This window comes from Helianthus annuus, chromosome 13, assembly GCF_002127325.2.
Source record: "Helianthus annuus cultivar XRQ/B chromosome 13, HanXRQr2.0-SUNRISE, whole genome shotgun sequence".
Taxonomy (NCBI): Eukaryota; Viridiplantae; Streptophyta; class Magnoliopsida; order Asterales; family Asteraceae; genus Helianthus; species Helianthus annuus.
This window is the reverse complement of record NC_035445.2, coordinates 8909728-8936151: the sequence shown is the minus strand read 5'-3', so window position 1 is coordinate 8936151 and position 26424 is coordinate 8909728. Positions and strand designations below refer to the sequence as shown.

Below are 26424 nucleotides of genomic sequence, written 5' to 3'. Positions count from 1 at the left end.
ACTTTTGCGCATAACTTACGTTCTGAATACATCCGGACATCCAAAAATTTATGTAAGCATCCTTATATTATGCCTTAGTGTTTGGCATAAGAAAAATCCATTCGTCGCGTCATTTGGATCGTCTTTCACACTTATGCGCATTCCGTCGTAATTAAGCGAACACCGCGATCGTACGGCCAAACGAACCAACATCCGACACATTTTTGAGCACAATGTTTAGGCATCATTTTAGGGCCTTAAAGTTGGCTTTACGGGCCTTAGAAATGTCGGAAATGGCTTAAACACGCAACAGGGACCAAAACTGTCATTTTTCAAAGTATGTGCAGATCAGACGGGCTCAGGCGGCCCGCCTGAGTTTTTGCATATCCTGATGCGGGCCGCGTGGGGATGTCTGACAAAAAGATTTTGCATTTAATGCAGAATCTGGCCTTTCGTTCGATCAAAGGGCGATGCCTTTTCACCCAAATGAAGGGCCAAGGGCCAAGTTCAGTGTATTTAACCCCTGGACACATGTACGCACGAGATCAAGGCACGATATTCGATAAAACGATCCTAACGGTTCCACTTTTCCTATAAATACCCCCCCCCCCTTTAGTGTAAAAATCACAAAATCAGATCCTAAAGCTCTAAGTTGAAACCATTGTTTCATACCTGAGCTGTTTGATCTTGATTTGCACTCGGGGACCCTCCGTAAGTCTTCTTTCGCTCTTTTATTCGCTTTTCGAGTCCGAAAGTCAACGTTTTGTTGACTTTCTGCATTGACCAGCTTATGGTCGATGCGAAGTTCATGGAACTTCATAACGTGAGCGTGATCATGATGGTTATGGTCCATAGTGACCATACCTACTGATCACCACGTTATCTAGGCTCAGTGACGAGTCGTAGTTTCGGCCAAAATGTGCATTCTTGCATATTTTGTAACCAAACTACTCGTGAGCATCAAAGCCGTTTGTTTTGATGTCAAACCTGTTTTCAAACTTAGTTAAGCATGTTCTAACATGCTTAGCTCGTCACTTTTAGTTTAGTGCTTATATAGGGTCGTAAGGTAAGCGATCTAAACCATCGCTTATGCTTTCGAACCCGACCCATTTTGTCGGTCATTAGGACCTGACCAAACACATTAGGTGACCATAGCTATAACCTTCCGAGGTTATACCTTGTGGTCACGATGTTAGGCGTTCCAGACGCGTTCTACGCGAACGACGCGTAAGGTAGCATAAGCTACCTAAACGGGTCGTGATGGACCGTAAGCACTTAGGTTAAGTTTCATTTTAGTATGTAGGCTTTGTTGAACCATATTACACGAGTCTCCATACTCGTTTGGTTTACGAACCCGCGTACTGTCCGATCCTTCCGATTTGGTCAGGTATATTAACATAAGCTACCTATTAGGTGCCGTTGATATTCCGTGATCTTTAGCATTATCTGGTTATTATACAAGGAACTCAAAGCAATCTCAGGTGAGTACATTGAACCCCATCTTTTACATGTTTTCGAGGAGTCAATGTGAGTACATAGAACCCCTCTTTTACTGTTTTTCCAAACTGTTTTGGGGTGAAACACATGTGCCTATCTGTTACATTCATGCTTTCCATGTTTTCACATAATATGCCTGCTATGTTATTAATACATGATTTCATTACATTTTATGCTATGTATGCCCATTGTGTGCGTACTTAGTACATTGATTTACATTACATTTCTGTTGCATATGTTTACTCAGCATATGGACACATTGATTTACATGAACATTTCTGTTGCATATGTTTACTCAGCATATGGACACATTGATTTACATGAACATTTCTGTTGCATATGTTTACTCAGCATATGGACACATTGATTTACATAAACATTTCTGCTGCATATGTTTACTCAGCATATGGGCACATGCCTTCATTTTGTTATGACATTTGGTTTGTTTAACATGGGACAATACATTCATTAACATTAGCTACGCCGTTCGTTAGTAGGTAGTGGTACCATAGGAATTGACAACTCCCATTCCTGAAGTCCTGGGTTTGATAGGACTGGAAGGAATGACCGAATTCGATATACATAACTTAGATAAACCTTTAATTTGTTTAAGGGTTTATCGCCGCAGTCTCAAGGCTTGGATGTATGCATAGTTTACAATACCACATAAATGTTAATATCAATAGAGCATGCATTTCCCGCAGAACATAACGCTGATTTAAACCACGTTTTACTTCAACGACTTGTTTTGTGCATATGGTTTAAGTTGATACATTTCGCTTACCATACATGATACATTTTGGGATTACATATTACATGATTTACATTGAACATAAACACGTCGACATTGACATATACATTTGGTGGTTTACACTTGAGCATAAACACTTGACATGGATTACAATAACACTTGACATTTGGTTTACACATGAACAATTTACATGGTGGATTGGTTTGGGTAAATGATTCAAGTAACGGGGCGTATGTAATATGATACAAACATGGTGGATACGCCGCTGGTACTTCCTATATATAAATGTTTGTATAATATTACATATTGTGGCGTTATCTAAGTCATTTCAGTTTAGACACATTACACTTTACATAAGTAACATATTCTTCACAAGACATTATTTTCACAAACAACTTATCTTATTCAACTCATTTTACTTGGTTATTCGTTTAACCTTGCAATTATCTATACATATCGTTTGATGTTATCGTTTTTCAAATGATTTGCAAAGCAAAACAAATTACAAGGTTCATGACTGACTGTTATTAAACATTCTTTAAAACTCAAGTCATGAACCCCATTTTCACAAAACCTATGTATCTCACAGGCATTTTTATGCTGACGTACCTACTTTCACATGTGTTTTCAGGAGCTATTCCATAGGACGATGATCATGATTCTAGGGCGGACCTGTGCCTTAGAGCCTAAAAATGAAGTTTGAACTAGCTTAATTATGTTTTGATTTCCGTACTCTCTTTCCAAGACAATGTAACACCTTTGTTTATAAATAAAATACAACTTGTATGCCATGGTCATGAAACAATTTAATTCTGTCCACAACACTCCCCGGCGTTTCCGCCGCGGTTGCATGTTATACGCGGCCGGGGTGTGACAGAAGAGTTGGTATCAGAGCCATTGGTTATAGGGAATTAGGTTATTAGTAATGCTTTGACCTAGACTATAACTTTCTAGGACCCTAACACAAGTTATCTTGTGTTTAGAGTTTAAAACATGCACATCACCTATCCTTAGGTGATAACCACAACGGGAACTTCGGTCCCGAATCCGCTTTGAAAATTAATCATCTGTTCTAGGATGATTGATTACTAGGTTTTGAACCCCTTTGGATTTTCAAAAATCCCGTCAAAGTGTTGGGTTAATAGTGTGAACACGTGCGAACTGGAAGGGTGAATGCCTGTACCCTGAGTTTTCTGTCTAAGGCTAGAGTGTTCGTACAAATCCACATAATCGGACCAGTCACTCTTACCTGGGAACTCTTGGGGTGAGTGTTCACTTATAGGCGAGCATGTCTTCACGATACACTAATTCTGACCCATTTACTTTGACTAGACATTTCATATCGTTTGTTTGCATTGCGATGCATAACCACCATCTTTGCTTTTATTGATTCTGTTTCATCTCATTCTCTACACCCAATCATCTCACTCGTCTCCTTTCATGTTTTCCTCTTCCAGAATGCCTCCTCGACGCGACAACCAGATAGCTACTGCCGAGCTGGCGGAGATTATTGCGCAGCAGATGGCTGCTCAATTTCCGAATCTCTTTGCTCAATGGAACCAGGCCAACAACAACAATGGTACATGCAAATACAAGGATTTTAACTCGGCTAAGCCACTCAAGTTTAGTGGTTCTGAGGGAGCAACTGGGCTTCTTCAGTGGTTCGAAAGCATCGAGAACACTTTCCGTCATGTGCAGTGTCCTGACAATCGCAAGGTCGAGTTTTCTTCAAGCGTGTTTCAGAAGAGGGCTCTTACATGGTGGAATGGGGTTATGAGAGATCAAGGTGCAGAAGTTGCTCTAGCTCAAACATGGGCTGAACTGAGAGCTCTTATGATGAGGGAGTTTTGTCCTCGTCATGAGCAACGAGCGTTGGAGAAAGAGTTTGATGTTTTGAAGCAAGATAGTGGCGAGCACAGGGCTTATACGGATAGGTTTGAGGAGTTGAGTCTTCTTTGCCCAACTATGGTTACCCCACTCGATAAGGCCATCGAAAGGTACATCGACGGCCTACCTGACTCAGTACAAGACATCCTTACTGGTAGCAACCCTACCACACTCCGTCAGGCAATCGAGTTATCGGCGACGTTGACTGAGTCGCAGATCCGAAAGAATAAACTACACAGGAAGGGCGACAAGGGCAAGAAACAGTCGGCTGACAAGGAGGATAGTAAGAAAGGTCAGAACAAGAAGGGAAAGGACTCTGGTTCCTCAAGGGGGTCAAGGAAGCGTAAGGCTTCCCAAAATTTTGCTGTCACTGCCCAAGCAAACCAGGCAGCTCCCAACCAGCCTCCAGCAAAGAAACCCTACTCAGGAAGTGCACCTTTGTGCAATCGATGCAACAGTCACCACCAGCCACAATATCAGTGCCGTTTCTGTACTAACTATGGGAAATCGGGTCATCTTGCCGATGTTTGTCGGTTTGCTCAGAATCACGCAGTCCAGAACCCTGCTCAACAGGTTGCTCAACAACAGGGTCAGGCTGCACGACCAAACTACCCACCAGGTGCATGTTATAATTGTGGGGATCTGACCCACTACAGAAATCGGTGTCCAAAACTAGTCAACCAGAACCAGAATGCAAACCAGAATCCGGCACCGGCTCGAGGACGAGTCTTCAACATGAATGCACAAGAAGCACAAGCAGACAACGAGGTGGTGAACGGTACGTTCTTTATTAATAATCAGCCAGCATCTGTTCTTTTTTATTCGGGTGCCGACAAGAGCTTTGTGTCATTGTCTTTTGAGACAATGCTTCGCGTGTCTAGAACGAAACTAGGTAAACCTTTGACAGTAGAGGTTGCCAGTGGTGAACCCATTGTTCTTAATTCCGTTCTACGCAACTGCCAGTTAAACCTTAACGACCATATTTTTCCTATCGACCTCACGCCAATGCAACTTGGAAGCTTCGACGTTATTGTGGGAATGGATTGGTTATCTAAACATCGCGCAGAGATAGTTTGTTCTGAGAAAATTGTTCGTGTGCCGCTGTCTACAGGCGAGATCCTACAGGTTCGTGGTGAGAAGCCTGCCGGTGGTCTCAAACTTATGTCTTGTTTTAAAACACGGAAGTATCTGCGAAAGCACTATGTGGCTTTCCTAGCACATGTTACAGCAGATAAAGGCAAGGGTAAGACTATTTCAGATATTCCTGTCGTTCGGGATTATTCCGAAGTATTCCCTGAAGACTTACCTCGTCTACCTCCAGCACGCCAAGTCGAGTTCCGTATTGATCTCGTACCTGGTGCAAATCCCATTGCCAGAGCTCCATACCGTCTTGCACCGTCCGAGATGCAAGAATTATCTAAACAGCTTCAGGAACTCTCCGACAAAGGTTTTATCCGTCCTAGCTTTTCACCTTGGGGTGCTCCCGTTCTTTTTGTAAAGAAGAAGGATGGATCCTTTAGGATGTGTATCGATTATCGCGAGCTTAACAAGCTTACCATCAAGAATCGATATCCCCTACCTCGCATTGATGATCTCTTTGATCAATTGCAAGGCGCTTCTTATTTTTCGAAGATTGATCTTCGATCTGGATATCATCAGCTCCGTGTGCATGAAGAAGATATTCCAAAGACAGCGTTCCGTACTCGTTATGGACATTATGAGTTCACAGTCATGCCATTCGGTTTGACTAATGCTCCTGCTGTTTTCATGGACTTAATGAATAGGGTCTGCAAGCCTTATTTAGATAAGTTCATCATCGTTTTCATTGACGACATTTTGATATATTCTAAGACGCGAGCTGATCATGAGCAACATCTTCGTCTTACTTTGGAACTCCTAAAGAAAGAACAACTTTTCGCCAAATTCTCCAAATGTGAATTCTGGCTTAAAGAGGTTCAATTTTTAGGACATATTGTCAACGAACAAGGTATTCATGTAGATCCCTCCAAGATCAGCGCGATTAAGGATTGGGATACACCTACTACCCCTACTGAAGTTCGTTCTTTTCTTGGTCTAGCGGGTTATTACCGCCGCTTCATAGAAAATTTCTCGAAGATTGCAGTTCCTCTAACTGCTCTAACTCAGAAGAACAAGCCATTTGATTGGGGAGTCAAACAAGAGGAAGCGTTTCAGACTTTGAAACAAAAGCTTTGCGACGCGCCTGTCCTAACATTGCCTGAGGGCAACGATGATTTCGTCGTTTATTGCGACGCATCTAAATTAGGACTTGGCTGCGTCCTGATGCAAAGAAACAAAGTCATAGCATACGCATCAAGGCAGTTGAAGATACATGAGAAAAACTACACCACTCATGATCTTGAGTTGGGTGCAGTTGTCTTCGCTCTTAAGATTTGGAGACACTACTTGTACGGTACAAAATGTGTGGTTTTCACTGATCACAAGAGTCTTCAACACATCTTCAACCAGAAAGAACTCAACATGAGGCAAAGACGTTGGGTTGAACTCCTAAACGACTACGATTGCGAGATTCGCTACCATCCTGGTAAGGCGAATGTCGTAGCCGATGCATTGAGTCGCAAGGAACGTACTAAGCTTCATTGTGTTCGTGTCCAATCTGTTATTCAAACCGATATCCAAGCACGTATTTTTCAGGCTCAACAAGCTTGTGTTTCACAAGGTTTAATGGATAAGGAATTTCCTTATCACATAACACCTGCTCTTGAACTGAAAGACAATGGATCGTACTATTTCATGGACCGTTTGTGGGTCCCAAGCCAAGATGATCTTCGTACCTTGCTTATGGATGAAGCCCATAAGTCTCGTTATTCCATTCATCCTGGCTCAGATAAGATGTATAAGGATCTTCGTATTCAGTATTGGTGGCCTGGTATGAAGAAAGACATTGCCTTATACGTATCCAAATGCCTTACTTGTCTCAAGGTTAAGGCTGAACATCAGCGTCCTTCCGGATTATTAGAGCAACCGGAGATCCCAGTTTGGAAATGGGAAAACATTACTATGGATCTCATTACTAAACTTCCGCGCACAAAGAAAGGTCACGATGCCATCTGGGTAGTCGTGGATCGTCTTACCAAATCAGCGCATTTCTTGCCAATCCGTGAGGATTTTTCGGCTGACAAACTTGCTCAAATCTACGTGGATGAAATTGTAGCTAGACATGGTGTTCCTTTGAGCATCATTTCTGACAGAGATGCTCGTTTCACTTCTCACTTTTGGAGAACCATGCAATCTGCTATGGGGTCCCAACTTAATCTGAGCACAGCTTATCATCCGCAAACGGATGGTCAATCTGAAAGAACAATCCAGACACTGGAGGATATGCTTAGAGCTTGTGTGATCGACTTTGGTGGTAGTTGGGATTCACATCTTCCGTTGATTGAATTCTCCTACAACAACAGTTATCACTCCAGCATCAACATGGCTCCTTTCGAGGCTCTCTATGGTCGTAAATGTCGTTCAGCAGTCTGCTGGAATGAGATCGGTGAGGCTCAACTTACTGGACCTGCCCTCATTTTAGAGACAACAGAAAAGGTAAAGAAAGTTCGTGATAACCTTCAGACAGCTAGAAGCCGTCAAAAGAGTTACGCGGACCTAAAACGCAAACCCTTGGATTTTCAAGTCGGTGATCGTGTATTACTTAAGGTCTCACCTTGGAAAGGTGTGATCAGATTCGGAAAGAAAGGAAAACTTGCACCTAGATATGTTGGACCATTCAAGATCGTCGAAAGAATCGGTAAGGTAGCCTACAGACTTGAGTTACCTCCTGAACTTGGAAATGTTCATCCAACCTTTCACGTGTCCAATCTCAAGAGGTGTTTAGCTGATGAAAACCTCTACATACCGCTTGACGAAATTCGTGTTGATAAAACACTAAGTTTGTTGAGAAACCGGTAGAAATCATGGAACGTGAAGTCAAGTGGCTTAAACGCAAGCGCATTCCTTTGGTCAAGGTTTGTTGGGAATCTAAGCGTGGACCCGAGTTTACTTGGGAACATGAAGATCAAATGAAAGCAAAATATCCGCATCTTTTTCAATCAGTTTCCTCTAAATAAATTTCGGGACGAAATTTCCACAAGTAGGGGAGACTGTAACATTTGTGCCTGTAATCATCATGAACAGTTCAATTATCAATAAAATAATGTTATTTGATCCCAATGTTTGTTTGGTTGTGTTTTTCATCTTTCATGTTTTGACTTTTGTACAAATTCAAACTCTACATCGCTTTCTGGAGCATTATACGCAAACTGGTGCGTAAACGTACACAGTTTATTGCGACAAATACTCCGGAACATCAACATACACTCAACGTACCTTAAATAACCTTTACATAACTTAGAAATAAGTTTTGAAGGCTTTGGTATAGCAAAAACAAGTTAATTCGCTTACAGGGACTAAACTTGACAAACTGCGAAAGTATGCCAATCTGAACTGTAACGAACATTCCGGAACATTTCCATAAGTTAAACATACCATAAATATCCTTTACATGGCTTAGAAATAGGCTTTGAGGGGTTTGGTATGCTAAAATAAACTTTTGGGTCATTCAGGGACTAAAAGTGTCAAAAAGTGCACAAGTTTGCACTTTTGCGCATAACTTACGTTCTGAATACATCCGGACATCCAAAAATTTATGTAAGCATCCTTATATTATGCCTTAGTGTTTGGCATAAGAAAAATCCATTCGTCGCGTAATTTGGATCGTCTTTCACACTTATGCGCATTCCGTCGTAATTAAGCGAACACCGCGATCGTACGGCCAAACGAACCAACATCCGACACATTTTTGAGCATGTTTCATGTCCACAATGTTTAGGCATCATTTTAGGGCCTTAAAGTTGGCTTTACGGGCCTTAGAAGTGTCGGAAATGGCTTAAACACGCAACAGGGACCAAAACTGTCATTTTTCAAAGTAGGTGCAGATCAGACGGGCTCAGGCGGCCCGCCTGAGTTTTTGCATATCCTGATGCGGGCCGCGTGGGGATGTCTGACAGAAAGATTTTGCATTTAATGCAGAATCTGGCCTTTCGTTCGATCAAAGGGCGATGCCTTTTCACCCAAATGAAGGGCCAAGGGCCAAGTTCAGTGTATTTAACCCCTGGACACATGTACGCACGAGATCAAGGCACGATATTCGATAAAACGATCCTAACGGTTCCACTTTTCCTATAAATACCCCCCCCTTTAGTGTAAAAATCACAAAATCAGATCCTAAAGCTCTAAGTTGAAACCATTGTTTCATACCTGAGCTGTTTGATCTTGATTTGCACTCGGGGACCCTCCGTAAGTCTTCTTTCGCTCTTTTATTCGCTTTTCGAGTCCGAAAGTCAACGTTTTGTTGACTTTCTGCATTGACCAGCTTATGGTCGATGCGAAGTTCATGGAACTTCATAACGTGAGCGTGATCACGATGGTTATGATCCATAGTGACCATACCTACTAATCACCACGTTATCTAGGCTCAGTGACGAGTCGTAGTTTCGGCCAAAATGTGCATTCTTGCATATTTTGTAACCAAACTACTCGTGAGCATCAAAGCCGTTTGTTTTGATGTCAAACCTGTTTTCAAACTTAGTTAAGCATGTTCTAACATGCTTAGCTCGTCACTTTTAGTTTAGTGCTTATATAGGGTCGTAAGGTAAGCGATCTAAACCATCGCTTATGCTTTCGAACCCGACCCATTTTGTCGGTCATTAGGACCTGACCAAACACATTAGGTGACCATAGCTATAACCTTCCGAGGTTATACCTTGTGGTCACGATGTTAGGCGTTCCAGACGCGTTCTACGCGAACGACGCGTAAGGTAGCATAAGCTACCTAAACGGGTCGTGATGGACCGTAAGCACTTAGGTTAAGTTTCATTTTAGTATGTAGGCTTTGTTGAACCATATTACACGAGTCTCCATACTCGTTTGGTTTACGAACCCGCGTACTGTCCGATCCTTCCGATTTGGTCAGGTATATTAACATAAGCTACCTATTAGGTGCCGTTGATATTCCGTGATCTTTAGCATTATCTGGTTATTATACAAGGAACTCAAAGCAATCTCAGGTGAGTACATTGAACCCCATCTTTTACATGTTTTCGAGGAGTCAATGTGAGTACATAGAACCCCTCTTTTACTGTTTTTCCAAACTGTTTTGGGGTGAAACACATGTGCCTATCTGTTACATTCATGCTTTCCATGTTTTCACATAATATGCCTGCTATGTTATTAATACATGATTTCATTACATTTTATGCTATGTATGCCCATTGTGTGCGTACTTAGTACATTGATTTACATTACATTTCTGTTGCATATGTTTACTCAGCATATGGACACATTGATTTACATGAACATTTCTGTTGCATATGTTTACTCAGCATATGGACACATTGATTTACATGAACATTTCTGTTGCATATGTTTACTCAGCATATGGACACATTGATTTACATAAACATTTCTGCTGCATATGTTTACTCAGCATATGGGCACATGCCTTCATTTTGTTATGACATTTGGTTTGTTTAACATGGGACAATACATTCATTAACATTAGCTACGCCGTTCGTTAGTAGGTAGTGGTACCATAGGAATTGACAACTCCCATTCCTGAAGTCCTGGGTTTGATAGGACTGGAAGGAATGACCGAATTCGATATACATAACTTAGATAAACCTTTAATTTGTTTAAGGGTTTATCGCCGCAGTCTCAAGGCTTGGATGTATGCATAGTTTACAATACCACATAAATGTTAATATCAATAGAGCATGCATTTCCCGCAGAACATAACGCTGATTTAAACCACGTTTTACTTCAACGACTTGTTTTGTGCATATGGTTTAAGTTGATACATTTCGCTTACCATACATGATACATTTTGGGATTACACATTACATGATTTACATTGAACATAAACACGTCGACATTGACATATACATTTGGTGGTTTACACTTGAGCATAAACACTTGACATGGATTACAATAACACTTGACATTTGGTTTACACATGAACAATTTACATGGTGGATTGGTTTGGGTAAATGATTCAAGTAACGGGGCGTATGTAATATGATACAAACATGGCCGCCTGAGCCCGTCTGATCTGCACATACTTTGAAAAATGACAGTTTTGGTCCCTGTTGCGTGTTTAAGCCATTTCCGACACTTCTAAGGCCCGTAAAGCCAACTTTAAGGCCCTAAAATGATGCCTAAACATTGTGGACATGAAACATGCTCAAAAATGTGTCGGATGTTGGTTCGTTTGGCCGTACGATCGCGGTGTTCGCTTAATTACGACGGAATGCGCATAAGTGTGAAAGACGATCCAAATTACGCGACGAATGGATTTTTCTTATGCCAAACACTAAGGCATAATATAAGGATGCTTACATAAATTTTTGGATGTCCGGATGTATTCAGAACGTAAGTTATGTGCAAAAGTGCAAACTTGTGCACTTTTTGACACTTTTAGTCCCTGAATGACCCAAAAGTTTATTTTAGCATACCAAACCCCTCAAAGCCTATTTCTAAGCCATGTAAAGGATATTTATGGTATGTTTAACTTATGGACATGTTCCGGAATGTTCGTTACAGTTCAGATTGGCATACTTTCGCAGTTTGTCAAGTTTAGTCCCTGTAAGCGAATTAACTTGTTTTTGCTATACCAAAGCCTTCAAAACTTATTTCTAAGTTATGTAAAGGTTATTTAAGGTACGTTGAGTGTATGTTGATGTTCCGGAGTATTTGTCGCAATAAACTGAGTACGTTTACGCACCAGTTTGCGTATAATGCTCCAGAAAGCGATGTAGAGTTTGAATTTGTACAAAAGTCAAAACATGAAAGATGAAAAACACAACCAAACAAACATTGGGATCAAATAACATTATTTTATTGATAATTGAACTGTTCATGATGATTACAGGCACAAATGTTACATGATACACCACCCCCTCTCAATCCATGCATGGTGAGCATGGATATTTCCATGCCAACCATGAGTATGGGAATTTGATTGGTGGTGGACGATGTTGGATGATAGTGAAGATCAGGGACCATACCATATAAGGTGGTAGATAAGAATGATGGATAAGGGTGAAATGATGTGATGCATGTGTAGAGGGTGGTGGTGGTGATTAGAAATATAACCACACCACATAACCTAAGGAGCATATATTAAAACTGACTAAAATAGTTGGATATATTAAGTTTCTTTTAATTACGTTTAATGAACTTGTATACTTTTTATATTACGAAAATTAAGATATGGTGATAAAAGATTAAGGGTTTGTTTGTTCACGGATTGTTTTGTAAATGAATTGAAAATGAAAATGGAATTGGAATAGAATACTTTCAAATTTTATAAGATATTTGATTGTTAAGGGGCTGTTTGGTAGCCTCTTAATGACCATTCAGATGATATCTCTTAATGGTTTAAAATCTCTAAATGAATAAGAGGTAACCTCAAGTCTGAATGATTAAGAGGTAACCTCTGAATGGTAAATCATCACATGTCACATTCTTCTACCTTCTCATTGGTAAAATTCTTAATGGTTCCATTAAGAGGTAGTGTTTTAATAACCATTCAAAGGCTACCAAACAACCCCTAAATTTATTAATGAAATTCATTATAAGAAAGAAAGGGAGAGTTATTTCTCCTCAAACATTCCAACGAAATGTTTAGAATTCCATCATTAGTACGAAGGAATGTGCATTTCTTTGAAATTGGGAAAACTTTCCAACTGTAATTTCTTTAATTGACCTATCAAAAACATTTTTTTGTTAAAATTAATTCATTCCAATATTATTTTGATCTAATTATTAGGTGAACTAAATGGACCATAAGTTTGGTCATAACTTCTCCATAGATCCAAACACAAAGGGAGGGGACTCTCTTGACTATCAATGGAAAAATATATTTATTTCTTGTTCTTTTGCCTATCAATGGAAAAATATTTTACTCTCCCTATCTTCTCATCATGTTAGACTTGCTCGCCCCCTCCTTCATCATCGGCTATTGGCATGTCCAAAGGGTATGCGATATACGACAATATATGATTGTGCAAGTATAGTTGAACATTTAATGTCCGAAGTCCGTTTTTACGTGAGTTTAAGACCCAAATTTGGTTACTGAAAATTACAACGGATAATTTTAACCATAAAAGAGTATAAATAAAACCGTACCCGTACCCAAAAAGCCATACCAATGGGTGTTCATAAACCGCCAAAGCCGGCGGAATGTCAAAAACTGAAGAAAGATAGTCGGTTTTCCGGTTTAAAATATATACTATTCGGTTCACTATTCAGTTTTAACAATTTGGCGGCTTAGAGCATTCACATCCAACCCACCATATTTTCACCCTAAATTACACTAAAAAACACTACATTTTATCTCTCCTTTTCAATTAAATAATGTTTTTATACCTTTATCATTATCGTTTCTCTCTCCTCCACTCACAACCACTTTCAAAATATATTAAAAATTATAGGGGGTGAACAGTGCCCCCCCCAAATATACAGATGAACAGTAACATTTTCTCTCTTATACTTTTTATATTTTAAAAACAACACACATATTTAGATTCCTTGGATGTGAATGCTCTTATGGTTTAACTTACACTTTGGAACTCCAAACATGTTGTGAAAGCTTAACAAGCTATTTACCATTCAATAGTTTATTTTTCCATCTTAGAAACATGAAGTCATTCATAAATATTAATATATTATATTTATGTACAATCCTTATATATTTTTAAAATTAATACAAAGTTACGTTTGTTTAAAATGATTTTTACTAAACAGCTAAATCATCAAAATCGAGGAACACTCAAACCGTAAAAGTGTAAAACCATAAAAACTGACCAAACCAATCAAGCGAGTTCTCTTAATCCTTTCTGAAAACCGTTGTTAACGAGTTAACAGGTTATTTTCATCAAAACTAGATGTCAATGTATACCTACTAACAAATAGTTGACAAGTATAAGACCAAATATAAACCACAAAATAACAACAAATATAGAAATAAGATTTTAAATCCCATTACTAGTCAAATCTTATCAAATTGCACACTCGAAACCAAAAACTAAAATAAAAAAAAAAAAAAAGAGAAAAATGCCTGGATAGTCCCATTGGTTTGCTCATTTTTCACTTTTAATCTCTAACTTTCTAAAATTATAGAATTAGTCCCTAATTTTTGCAATTTCATTCCTGGATAGTCCTGGCACGGATAGGGGTTAGTTTTTTGTGTTAAGTGGATGTAAAATTACTAAAATGCCATTGTTATTAAAAAATAACTTAAATGTAAAAAAGAAATATATTAATTCAGGTGGGGCCCACATGGTTTATTGTAAACTTATCCCCTTTCTCTCTCGTTCACTATAGCCACCAACATCAACTACAACCACCACCACCCTCCGCCGGAGAACCACCACCACCTCCGTCGTGCGTCCACCATCCACCATCATTCATCTCCGCCATTGGCTCTGGCTGCTGCAATCAAAAAATCCGGCCGACATCTTGATTACTGCAATCAAAACCACCTCTATCTCCACCGTCGCCATCACCACTCAGCCACCACCACCATCACCATTGCCACAACCACCAAACGGCTACTGCAAGTAACAATAATAGAGTTGCCGCCAATGGCCAACATAACTCTCGTTTCCCCTTGTCTCATCGTTTCCCTTTTAATTCTAATTCTAATTCAGCCCGCTTCACTTACTACCGCAATCTTAATTTAACAGTTAATCTTGATTCTCACGTGTGCCCTGATCCAAAAATTTTAGTTGAATAGTCAGCTTAAAATTAAATCTTGTGGCAGGTTGAATTTAAAGTGGTTTTCATATTTATAGGTTTAAGTAGTTACTAGTTGAATAGTCAGCTTAAATTAAATCTTGTGGCGGGTTAAATTAAAAGTGGTTTTCATATTTGTGGGTTTAAGTGGTTAAGATGGTTGTGTTGGTGGGGATGAATAGAAAAATATTTTAAGAGGGGTCGGATTTAATTAAGTTATAGGTGGTGGTTATGGTGGAGGCGAGTGGTGATATGGTGGTTAAAGGTAGTGATGAGATGAAAAAAAAGTGAAGTTGGGGGTGGACCCCACAAATTTTTTTTTAATTAATTTGTTTTTATTATTTAGGTGGAGCCTATTTGTATTGTTTGGTTTTTAACTTTTATTTTTAACAGAGAAGATATTTTTTTTTAATTTAACATTCACTTAACATCAAAACTAGGGCTGTAAACGAACTGAACAAACACGAACAAGGCTTTGTTCGTGTTCGTTCGTTAAGGAAATAAATGTGTTCACGAACGGTTCATGAACACTTACCGAACGAGATTTTATGTTCGTGTTCGTTCATTAAGGAAATGAGCGTGTTCGCGAACGGTTCACGAACACAAACGAACACAAATAAATTTGGCGAACACGAAGAAGGATAAAGATAGATGGCCCAGAGAGTAGCACTCGAACTTGAATCCCTTATTGTGGAACGGGGGTCGATCGTATTCGTGGATGTAAATAATGAGAAATGAAAGGGAAATGATGTATAAGCAAGGTGAAAGTGGGTTTCCTAGTTTAATTGTTAGGGAAATAAAATAAATAAAAGTTTAATAATATAAAAAATACAAACAAAATATAAGAAAGTACAAAGATCTTCAATTAAAACACAAATATACGAACATAAACGAACGCAAATCAACGAATGTTCACGAACACCTTACCGAACGTTTACGAACGCAATCGAACGAACGAGACCTCTGTTCATGTTCGTTCATTTAACTAATCGAACGAAATTTCTTGTTCATGTTTGTTCGTTTATTAAATGAACGAACATAAACGAACTTCCCGCCGAACGGTTCACAAACTGTTCACTGAACGTTCGGTTCATTTACACTCCTATAAAAAAAAAAACACATCACTTTAACATGCAACATCCTTCTCATTATCTTTTGCTAAAAAAAAGAAAATAAAAAAAAAGAAAAAGAAAGTTTATCTATTTTTTTTTTTTTTTGAACGGTAAAAAAGTTTATCTATTAAATCTCCATTGCGAAAAGCGTCCCCGCCTCCCTCTCTCTCTCTCTCTCTCTCTCTCTCTCTCTCTCTCTCTCGTGAATCTTGTGCTACCAAATCTTGATCATCATCATCTTCACATAAACCCTAGAAAAGCTTCATACATAATCTAACTCCAAATCATCAATCGGACACACAATCATCAACCCTAACAGCAGCAAATCAACATGGCGGCTTACAGAGCCGACGACGACTACGATTACCTCTTCAAATTAGTCCTGATTGGCGACTCCGGTGTCGGCAAATCCAATTTGTTGTCCAGATTTGCTAAGAACGAGTTCAATCTTGAATCTAAGTCGACTATCGGCGTCGAATTTGCTACTAGAAGTATCCGTGTTGATGATAAGATTGTTAAGGCTCAGATTTGGGATACTGCTGGTCAGGAAAGGTATTATTATTATGTTTTTATTGGTTGTATCTATATATACTCTTGTTATACGTATTGATCTGTACGCGTGCTCTACTGTTTGAAATCTGAGATTACTTTGTATGAGATTTGTGAATTGGATGATTTCTAGGTTTTGTATTTTTTAATCTCCGGTGATTTCGGATCTCGATCTGTGATATTTTCTAGGGTTTTTTTTTTCACGAAATTGCGGATACATAATATTGCATTTCTTTTTTGGCAGTTAAATCTATCATGATCATCCATTTATATATCTTTTTTGGCAACTAGTCCTTCATGATCATCCATTTGTATATCTTTTTTGGCAATTAATAAACTAGTGATACTATGCAAACACCACTTGCAAATGTGTCCTTTAGCGTGCTTGTCACATCGTACGGCTGTATGATGTTAAATAAAGCTTGCACACCAGAGATTGTCGTATGTGACTTTATTTGTGGTTACATCAGTCATTTCAACACATCATACGGCTGGTCATACACATAGTTGTTAATGGCGCTATAGCGAATAGCGTACCGAAGCACTCATTCATCGCTATCTGATTTGGGCACCTCCATAGTGAGTAACTAGCGAGATTTCAATTTTTTTTTTTCTTTTTGTTTTTTTGGTTTTAATATAAATAGTGATAAAATATACTTATACAATATCTGGATTTCAGGATTTTTTTTGTTAAAAATAGGTATAGAAACGCCGTATTTTGATATCATATACATATAAATTATTTCTAAAATTTTCTCCTAGCGCGTCGCTAAGCATAAAATAGCGCCCACTATTTCATCGCTATCGCTATGTAGCGTATTGGTTGCTTGTCGCTACCGTCCGCTATTCGCTATTAACAACTATGGTCATACAATGCTTATGAACATTTTCGCTCTATCATATGATCAGTACAACGTGTCAGTGGTGAGTGGTGTCAGTACAGTGTTCTAGTCATAGTTATTAAAGGCGCGAGGCGCACTCAGGGCGATTTGTTGGGCGCGGGGATTTATTTGCTGCGCTCGCTTTAATAACTATGACATGAACTAACCTGAAGCATAGTTATTAAAGGCGCGAGGCACACTCAGGGCAATCTGTTGGGCCCGGGGCTTTATTTGCGCCTAGGCGCGCCTGGGCGCTCGCTTTAATAACTATGGTGCTAGTGTTGGGTTTAATGTGAAGACTTTTGGGGTTGGGTTAGGCTCAGTTAAAGTTGTCTAATTAGAAGCATTTGGGGCCAGCTTTGTTTAAGTGGTTAAAGCCCATATTTATGTTTTTGTTTAGCAAGTTATAAACCCTAGTTTAGATCTTATAAATACCCTGTGATGTAATTGTAATCTGCTTCTACTAAGGACGTAGGATTCACATCGAATCTGAACCACGTAAATTGTCGTGTTCTTGCTTTTATTTTCAATCGTTTGTGCATCTTGTGGGTTGCTTTTCGCTGTGCCACTTAAATCGTTAACAGTCAGTGGTATTTGTGTAGCACTGGCCTTGAATCTCTTGAATTTATGTGGGAAAATGTGCTTTCTATCCAAGAACCATTGTAATATTTTATTGATTTTGGAATTTAATTGGTTGGATTGAAAAGATTTTTCCAGTTTTGGTATTATCTGCGATTAGTTATAGATTTCATTTGGCCCTAATTATATTGTCAATTTTTAAGAAACTACACTGATTGATCTTTAGGTACCGTGCAATCACAAGTGCATACTACAGAGGCGCTGTTGGGGCACTGGTAGTGTATGACACATCACGCCACGTCACCTTTGAGAACGTTGAGAGATGGTTAAAAGAGCTTCGCGATCACACGGACCCAAACATTGTGATAATGTTAGTAGGAAACAAGGCCGACTTGCGCCATTTGCGCGCAGTCCCCACTGAGGAGGCAAAAACGTTTGCGGAGAAGGAGAACACATACTTTATGGAAACGTCAGCTCTTGAGGCATTGAATGTTGAAACCGCATTCACAGAGGTTCTTACACAAATACATCAGGTTGTGAGCCGGAAAGCACTTGAAGCAGGTGATGATCCTTCAGCTCTGCCTAAAGGTCAAACCATTAATGTTGGGTCAAAGGATGATGTTAAGAAAGTTGGTTGCTGCTCTGCTTAAGAATATGTTGAGTTATCTGAGTAAGTATCCTCTGTTTCAAATTATTTGGTCCATTTGTGTTTTTATATGTGTAGGATTTGAGACAGTTTTCTTGAAGTACATTTGATCATTTTGGGTTCAAGACTATTAAGTAACATATGCGATTTCTATGATTCTTTTTGTAATATCAAAGAGTTTCTTTATATGACATTAATCGATTCGATAAACCCGTTGTTCCATGTGTTTGCTTTTTTGTTGTATGAGTGATGGTAATTGGTAAACTCCAATTAATAAAATAAAAGCAAACAACTGGCATTGTCTAAGCTAAACCATATATACAAAATTACCAGCATCCAAATGAACAACAATCTATATGTACACACACACACACACCAATATATACATATAAACACACTAAGAAACTCCGCGACAGTAAAAATAGTCTGCTAGAAAAGGTTTCGAAAGAGATTTATCGGCTGTTGCATCTCCAAAACGACTATAAGACATGAAAGTTTAATATTTACCATTTATTTATAAGGGAAAGATAAAGCACCATTCGTTTAGCGAAGTGCTGTGGATTTGCAAACGGGGCAGTTGTTCTTCACAGTTAACCACTTTTTGATGCATTTTGCATGGTACTCATGGCAACAATCAAGCATCCCGATCTTTTCTTGATCCTCAAACTCCATCTGCAATAGCAACAATCATGTGATTTCCACAAGCGAAAATCTTAATTCGAAACTCTAAATCCCCGAAATTATGATATGATTGAATAACCAAAGCCAATAGGAATATAATGAAAACCGTGGTTTTTGTTAAGAAATACCTGGCAAATTACACAGAGATAAGGTTCTTCATCAGCAGGTGATGTTAAATCTTGGGAATGATGTCTTGGTGAGGTGAATATTCTTGTTTTTAGATTATCTGAAATAAACTTAACCGGCAAGCCTGTGTCAACAGCTTCGCCAAGCTGTTCGCGTAGTGCTTGAAACGCCTGCATAGAAATAAAACGACAGCGAGAATGATGTGATGATTAAAAGACCAAATATAAGATATAATAAATGATGATCTTCATAGTTCATACGCATTTACGAGACCGACTTTTGATCCGTCGTATTTGGCATTTGTTGTAAAGCAATCATTGTTGCTCAAAATGCCATTTATAGTTTGAAAGAATATCGGAAAACATATACGCAAAAAGCAAAAAGAACGTCTGTCGTTGCCACTTTTTACCTAAAGTCATTCTTGTAAAGTGTAGTTTCGTTTTCTTACTATCTTCTACAGACTAGTGGTGGCAAGATAGGAGGGTCAGACGAGTTTAGTAATGGGTCAAAAGGGCTGCAGGTTGAAACAGACCGGATCGTGGTTGGGTTGTCCTACAAACACCTTTTTATTCTTTTTCTTAAATAACAAATGTGTTAACTATGATTAATTTCTAAAAATTATGATTTGGGAGACTGTATGCGTTAGAAATAGACTTTGAATGACTTTAAGCCGGTTAAATTAATATGATGATTTGGCCCATTTGTGCATGTCGGCTTGTGTGAGAGCAAGAGAGTACCTCTTCGAGAGTAACTCTGTGATGGGAAAAGCTACGATGCCTTGCAATTGAGTTGATCATCAATTGTTGTCGACGAGCTTCGTATACCATAACACCATGTGGTAGTGCAGGACCCACAAACCGAGGCACTGGAGCATCATTCTGATAGGGATACATCTGCGAGGTTCTTGTAGAATGCCTATGTGAAGTTGATGGTTGTTGCAACTGAATGTCCATGTTTTGAGCTTGTATTGGCAGCATAGGTGGCGGTGGAGGTAGTATCTGCGGTGGTAGTGGTGGTTGATAAACATTGTAGGTCACTTGATGAGGATGCATAACAGCCGGCGAGTTTCTACTCATGGTTGCAACTCGGTATCCATGAAACCCCGAATCTAAAATACAATAATAACACATTATAGTGTTTTCACACCATATCTTTCATTAAACGATCGAGATTTTATACAAACGAAACAAATATAAGTAAACCGACATCTTTTCAAGATAACATGGAAATAAATACCTTGCAGATAGGGCACACCATGAGCGTGATTCCATGAATAACCGCCAGCAGGTACTGCTTGAACCAATTGACCACCACGAACCAAATGGCCACCGTTACTCACCACCAAGGGATCAAACTCAAACCCCACCGCACCAGTGACTCTATTCCCCTCAGAGGTCATAGGTACCACACCCGAACAACCTGATCTTATAACAATCTGATGATTCACTGCAACTGTAAAAATACATGTGTGTTACAAAGTTCACTCGCATAGGGCAGCTGCCCGTGATTTTCGGGCAGGTAACACAACTACACAAGTTTGTTGAAACTTGAAACAACATGACCCCACCATAACATACCATACAAGGTTCATCATATGCATTGGTGGCTCATTGTACAACATATTTTGTTGTCCCATGATCACATGATGTTCAATAATTAACAACATATAAATTTGATCCAAATAACAAAAATCAACCTAAATTTCTCCAAATTTTCACCAAACAGTCAACAAACATTATGATCCTACAACAATCCCACTTCATAAATTAAAAAAAAAAACCCATGTTATACAAAACTCAACAATACCTTTTGATCATCAACACCCTCCACTGCTCCAAAGCTCAAACCGAGTTACGAATCTGATCACTTCAACGGTAGAATCTGCCTTAAATTGAAAAACCCTTTTCCTTAAAACAATGACGATGGATTTGTGCTTGAATTAACGTTGTTTTTATCGATTTTAGACGTCAAAAACGAATTTAACGCAAGGAAATGTTAGATTTTGGGAAGTGGTTTGTGGGAGATATGATCGGAGGTTGGATAATGGACCGACAAAAGATGTTTTAGAGAGAATTCAATGGAAAGAAGATCATGGTTTTTGTATAATCGTCCTTAACATCCGCTTTTATTTGTTGTTCTTCTCCGTCATCAGCGGTTGGCGGTTGCATAATAATATTACGAGTTATTACACGATGGTGGTATTGTAATTGCTTGGTAATTAATGTTATAAAATTACGAACCTAGTCATTTTCTCATGTGTGATACATTATAGTTAGAGTAAGGGTTGTTTGGCTACATCTGAATGGTTAAGTGCTGAACCATTAAGAGATCTGAACCATTAAATGTTGAACCAGTAAGAGGTCTGAATCGTTAAGAACCTGTATAATGCTTAACCGTTCAGAGGTAAATATCTGACCAATTCAGATTAAAGGTCTTTAACCATTCAGACTTTATATAAATCTTAACCATTCAGAGGCAAATGTCTGAACCATTCAAGCATCTGCTTGTGAAACAAACAGTCTGAACCATTAAGTGCTAAATCAGTAAGAGGTCTGAACTATTAAGAGCTTCATTAAGAGTTAACAAACAGCCCCTAAATTACTTTTTAATTTCATTTAATGTGTTTTAGTAGTTTTAACCATTTGAATCCAAAATCAAAAAGTATAACGCTCTAAGTCTCTAACCGCTCATTTTATAACATTTTGAGTTCTAGCGTTTTAGTGGTTTTAACCACTTAAGTCCAAAATCAAAAGTACAAGTGTTAAAAATTGGACTCAAAACGTTATAAAATGAGCGGTTAGGGACTCAAGCTGTGAAACCTTTTGATTTTTGTTTCAAGTGGTTAAAACCACCAAAACACTGGAACTCAAAAAGTAATTTATTCTTATAATTTTTAGAGGGTGTCTGAGCGATGCAGTGGTAAATGTTTGAATAATTTTATTTGACCGTCTAATAAAACTAGGTCATCCAGGTACATCTATTTATAGGCAAAAGGTCATCCACGCCCATGGTCGCAGACAGCACCGATGACCCAATCCTTTAGCATTTCCAGAGGAAACTCATCGCCCGAAGGCTTACTGTGGTAAAACCCTTTGTTTCCGCATAACATTTTGTCATGAAGGAGACTCTAACTAGCGACCTCCCCTAAAGAAACTCTTCAGGGTACCGCTATAGCACTATCCTTTTAATGCGTTTGAATAATTAATTGGTAAAGTATCATATAGATTTGAATTTTAATAAAAAAATTATAAAATAAAGTAAATATGAAATTATATAAATTAAACACGATTTTGAGAATTTAATTAAACATGAATCTGATTATCTTATATAATTAGACTAGGTTATGGACCCGCGTATTACATGCGTTTATACAATATAAACGATATAATTATATAATCTTTAAAAATTACTTTATGTGTTTAACGACATATGTTAATTAGCAATACGAGACTGAAATACCATGATAGCCCGTGTATTACATAGGTTGAATACTGAAAACGATGTATTACACACATATATACATATGAATGAGGTTACGAATTACGCTACATATAATAGTGTATAAAAATAATATTAATTTTTATTATAGCGTGAAACAGGGTAGAAGTACCATTTGCCATTAACAAAGGTACCCTAAAACATTATAGAAAATGTTAATGTTTTATAGTACTATTTTTGCATATTTGGTGTAAAATAGAGTAGGAGTATCATTTACCCGCTAAAAAATTGGAAATATATTGTATATTTTTTAACTCTATTAAACTAAAAACACATTTATTTATCACAAATCAGTGTGGCTAAAGAACCTTGATATTCTCTCATCTATAAATTAAAAGGTGTCACAACTCTATAACTTCAAAATATTAAATTCTCTCCATCTATAATTTTAAATCACATTTCAATAACTTTTAGTCTTTTTGCAAGATGTCCTCCCAATTAGTTTCTCTTTTTAGTTTTTATTCATACGTTAGATAAACTCATGTATCAATTTTATATATAATCGCATAAGCTTTTATGTAATTTAAACTATTTTATTTTATGAAGTATTAAAATAATAGGTTTTAACTATAGATCATTTATGTATTTATTTAATCATAAATTAGAATTAGATATTATATTATATAATTAATTTATTATTAAAGAATTAAATAATTTTATAAAATAAGAGGATGCCATATGGCATTTATTGTATTCTATAAAATAAGAGATTGCCAAGTGGCATTTATTGGATTTTTTTTTGTTAGTATTAGATATTAGATTTCTAAAGAAACTAGGTGTATCAGCCGTCGAGCGTTGCGCGACATTACAAGCTAGTTTCAAATAGTTATGTTTGCAAACATTAGTCATATTAATAACAACTTGTGATTAAGTAAGCATGTAGCTTTTTATAGATGCAGCTAACAAAAATTGGCATGGCTAGGCATACATGGCGTTGACATTAGCATAAACTTTAACATTAGTTACAAGTTTTCCTAGTTAATCCATAAAGCTGCTTATATACGTATTTAGTAGGGAGTCGATGATGTGTTGTTGCTTGAAGGATGATTTGTACAAAAGGAATGCATTAGGCGATTTTAGTTCAAGACTACTAAGTGGACAAAAGAGAAGGCTTCAGCAAATCAAGCTTTACTCCATGAATCCGTCTTAGCCTAACCTTTTTGATGGTGGATCAGAATCTGAAAGTGAACAGATTTAGTAAAGGTTATTACAATACATAAATATAATAAATAGCAAAAGTAAATGGATTTAGGATACACGTATAAATTTTTGGGCCAGGTTAAAGCGGGTCTAGGCTCAATTAAAAGACTATAAAAACCACTTAATATGAAAATTCTTAACGGCCTAGCCTTTTGATGTGCTCAATTATATGTCATCTAATATGCTGATCTCAAATAAAAAGAAATTAAGAGCTCACCTACTTTGAATAATTTACTAACAGGTTATTGAAGAAAATCCATACTTGGTATTTCCAAAGCACATGAAGACTATAAAAAACACTCGATCCATCTATTTAAAATTATCTGACAATTGCGTAATTGGTTCAGAACTAAATCCTAAAAAACATCAATTAAAAACCCTAATCAAACCACTCAATCCAATAATCAAAATGAGTTAAGAAACATCATTAATCGCCATAAAAAACCATTGCATAATGAAAATTTAGATAGAACGAAATAAAAGTTACACTTTTAGGTACAGTGAGATCACTCACAAATAAAGGTTACATTTTAAGGACGTATGGTGTATTCATTATATGAAAAATAGTCAAAATAAACACCAAGATACCTTAAAGCTCACTTGAGATTCGATCTCCTAGCTTTGCAAGCTGGAAAATGCACATTAATGCAAAATGGGCTGATTAGTTTTAGTTTTCCTAAAAGCTATACAAACCAAGTTATACAATCCCACTCCAAAGTACTCATTCAACACCTAATTACGATGCAAACGAACATTTCAACTCTGAAAGTGCAACTTCTATGATATGTATATACTTCCAATCTGAAAGTCGCATGTTCAATTTTCAAATATAAAAAAAAAATATACTCAAAACTCACATTTGGTGGGGCTTTCTGGTTCCTTAAAGAGTACTTAACCTCAGACCATCCAAATAAACAACAATAACTTAGCACATTAATTCAAGAAACTCGATAGTGATAGTTCTTTACGTGTACAAGCTGGTGCCTATGTACATCTTTTTTTTAGTGAGAAGAAAAGTAAAATTACAACCAATCCAAATGAAATTCGCTAAAGGAAACACAACACCTTAAGAAAGGGTTGGGGTTTGCAATTCAGAAAGGGTTGGCGGCGCAGCTTGTTGCCCGTCTACCTTCTGTTTTGATGTAACTTAACAAGTTTTCTGGTTATATCCTCTAGTTAGAATCGGTAAAAAAAAAAACACCTTAATTTGAAACATCAATCCCTGAATTTGTGGATGAAGCAGAGAAGACCAAAAATGAGTTAGAAAAGATTAGAACTTCAAAAGGCAATGAAGCAGAGTATCAGCAATATGAACTTCCATCCCTAACCATAAAGACAACTTGGAGTCACCGATTTAAAGCCGCAAACAAAAAAAGTTCACCTTAAGATAATTGAAATCAGAATTAACAGCTACACATAACTGAAATTGTAAAGTCATGAAGAACGCCTTAAACTGAAACTTAGTATAATTATTATTGTTCAATATCGTAATCCATTGAAGTACTGAAAACAATAGATAAAAGTGTGCGTGTAGAGTGAAGTGAGGTAGATCTAGAATGAATACCGTTGACGATCGGTGGCCGGATTGATGACGGGGATGAAACGTTGCATAAAAAAAAAAAAAACGAGTAAGGAAATACCTGCATAAGAGCTGTTGTAAAATGGTATAGATCTAACAAAGATATAAAGAACACACCAGATCTAGTGACAAAACAGTGACAAAACTTTATTGATTTACCCAAACCAGAAAAAACACCCAACCAGTAACCCTAGATCTCAAACTTATGAGATCTATATGAAATACAATACAAGTTCAACAGATTAGTAAAATCTGTTGAACATAACAGAAATACAAAACAAAGTAAAATCAAAACTGAGATCAACAAGATCTCTAATACAATCACGATCTCAACACTGAGATCTACAACTCTAGATGATGAAGATCTTCAACACCAGATGAACCAAGGTGAACAATCCAGATGAACACCACAAGCACGAACACATAGAGAAGTGAATGAAACCCTAGAAAATATCCGGAACAAGTGAGAAGCTTCATTCTCTCTCCTCCATTATATATCAGCTGTCATCATAAGATACAAAGAAGACCCTGAACTTTTATGTACAATACACAAAACCCCTTGATGTTACACTTAACACCCTGAGCCCATAACGAACTTGCAACAACTGTAACAACTTGACAAGCCCACAACATGACATCAT

The 26424-nt window shown here is 37.8% G+C and overlaps 2 protein-coding genes and 1 long non-coding RNA gene across 3 annotated transcripts; 1 reads left to right on the top strand and 2 right to left on the bottom strand.

Annotated features, from left to right (window-relative positions):
• The first annotated feature begins 16199 nt into the window (after window positions 1-16199).
• Window positions 16200-18909, top strand: LOC110897627 (ras-related protein RABA1f). The gene is made up of 2 exons (XM_022144387.2): window positions 16200-16596; window positions 18280-18909. The coding sequence occupies exons 1-2, from the start codon at window positions 16376-16378 to the stop codon at window positions 18701-18703; spliced, it is 645 nt and encodes a 214-aa protein (XP_022000079.1). The 5' UTR covers window positions 16200-16375; the 3' UTR covers window positions 18704-18909.
• Window positions 18910-18997: 88 nt separating this feature from the next.
• LOC110902537 (RING finger protein 44) lies at window positions 18998-21757 on the bottom strand. The gene is made up of 5 exons (XM_022149119.2): window positions 21313-21757; window positions 20743-20958; window positions 20244-20614; window positions 19509-19676; window positions 18998-19371 (listed from the first exon to the last, which is right to left on the bottom strand). Exons 2-5 carry the CDS (start codon window positions 20903-20905, stop codon window positions 19243-19245), a joined length of 831 nt encoding a protein of 276 aa, XP_022004811.1. The 5' UTR covers window positions 20906-20958; window positions 21313-21757; the 3' UTR covers window positions 18998-19242.
• A 2098-nt stretch (window positions 21758-23855) lies between these two features.
• Window positions 23856-25859, bottom strand: LOC110902536. Its single transcript, XR_002571191.2, has 3 exons — window positions 25406-25859; window positions 24793-25269; window positions 23856-24182 (listed from the first exon to the last, which is right to left on the bottom strand). It is a non-coding gene; the product is annotated as an uncharacterized LOC110902536 (long non-coding RNA).
• Window positions 25860-26424: the final 565 nt, after the last annotated feature.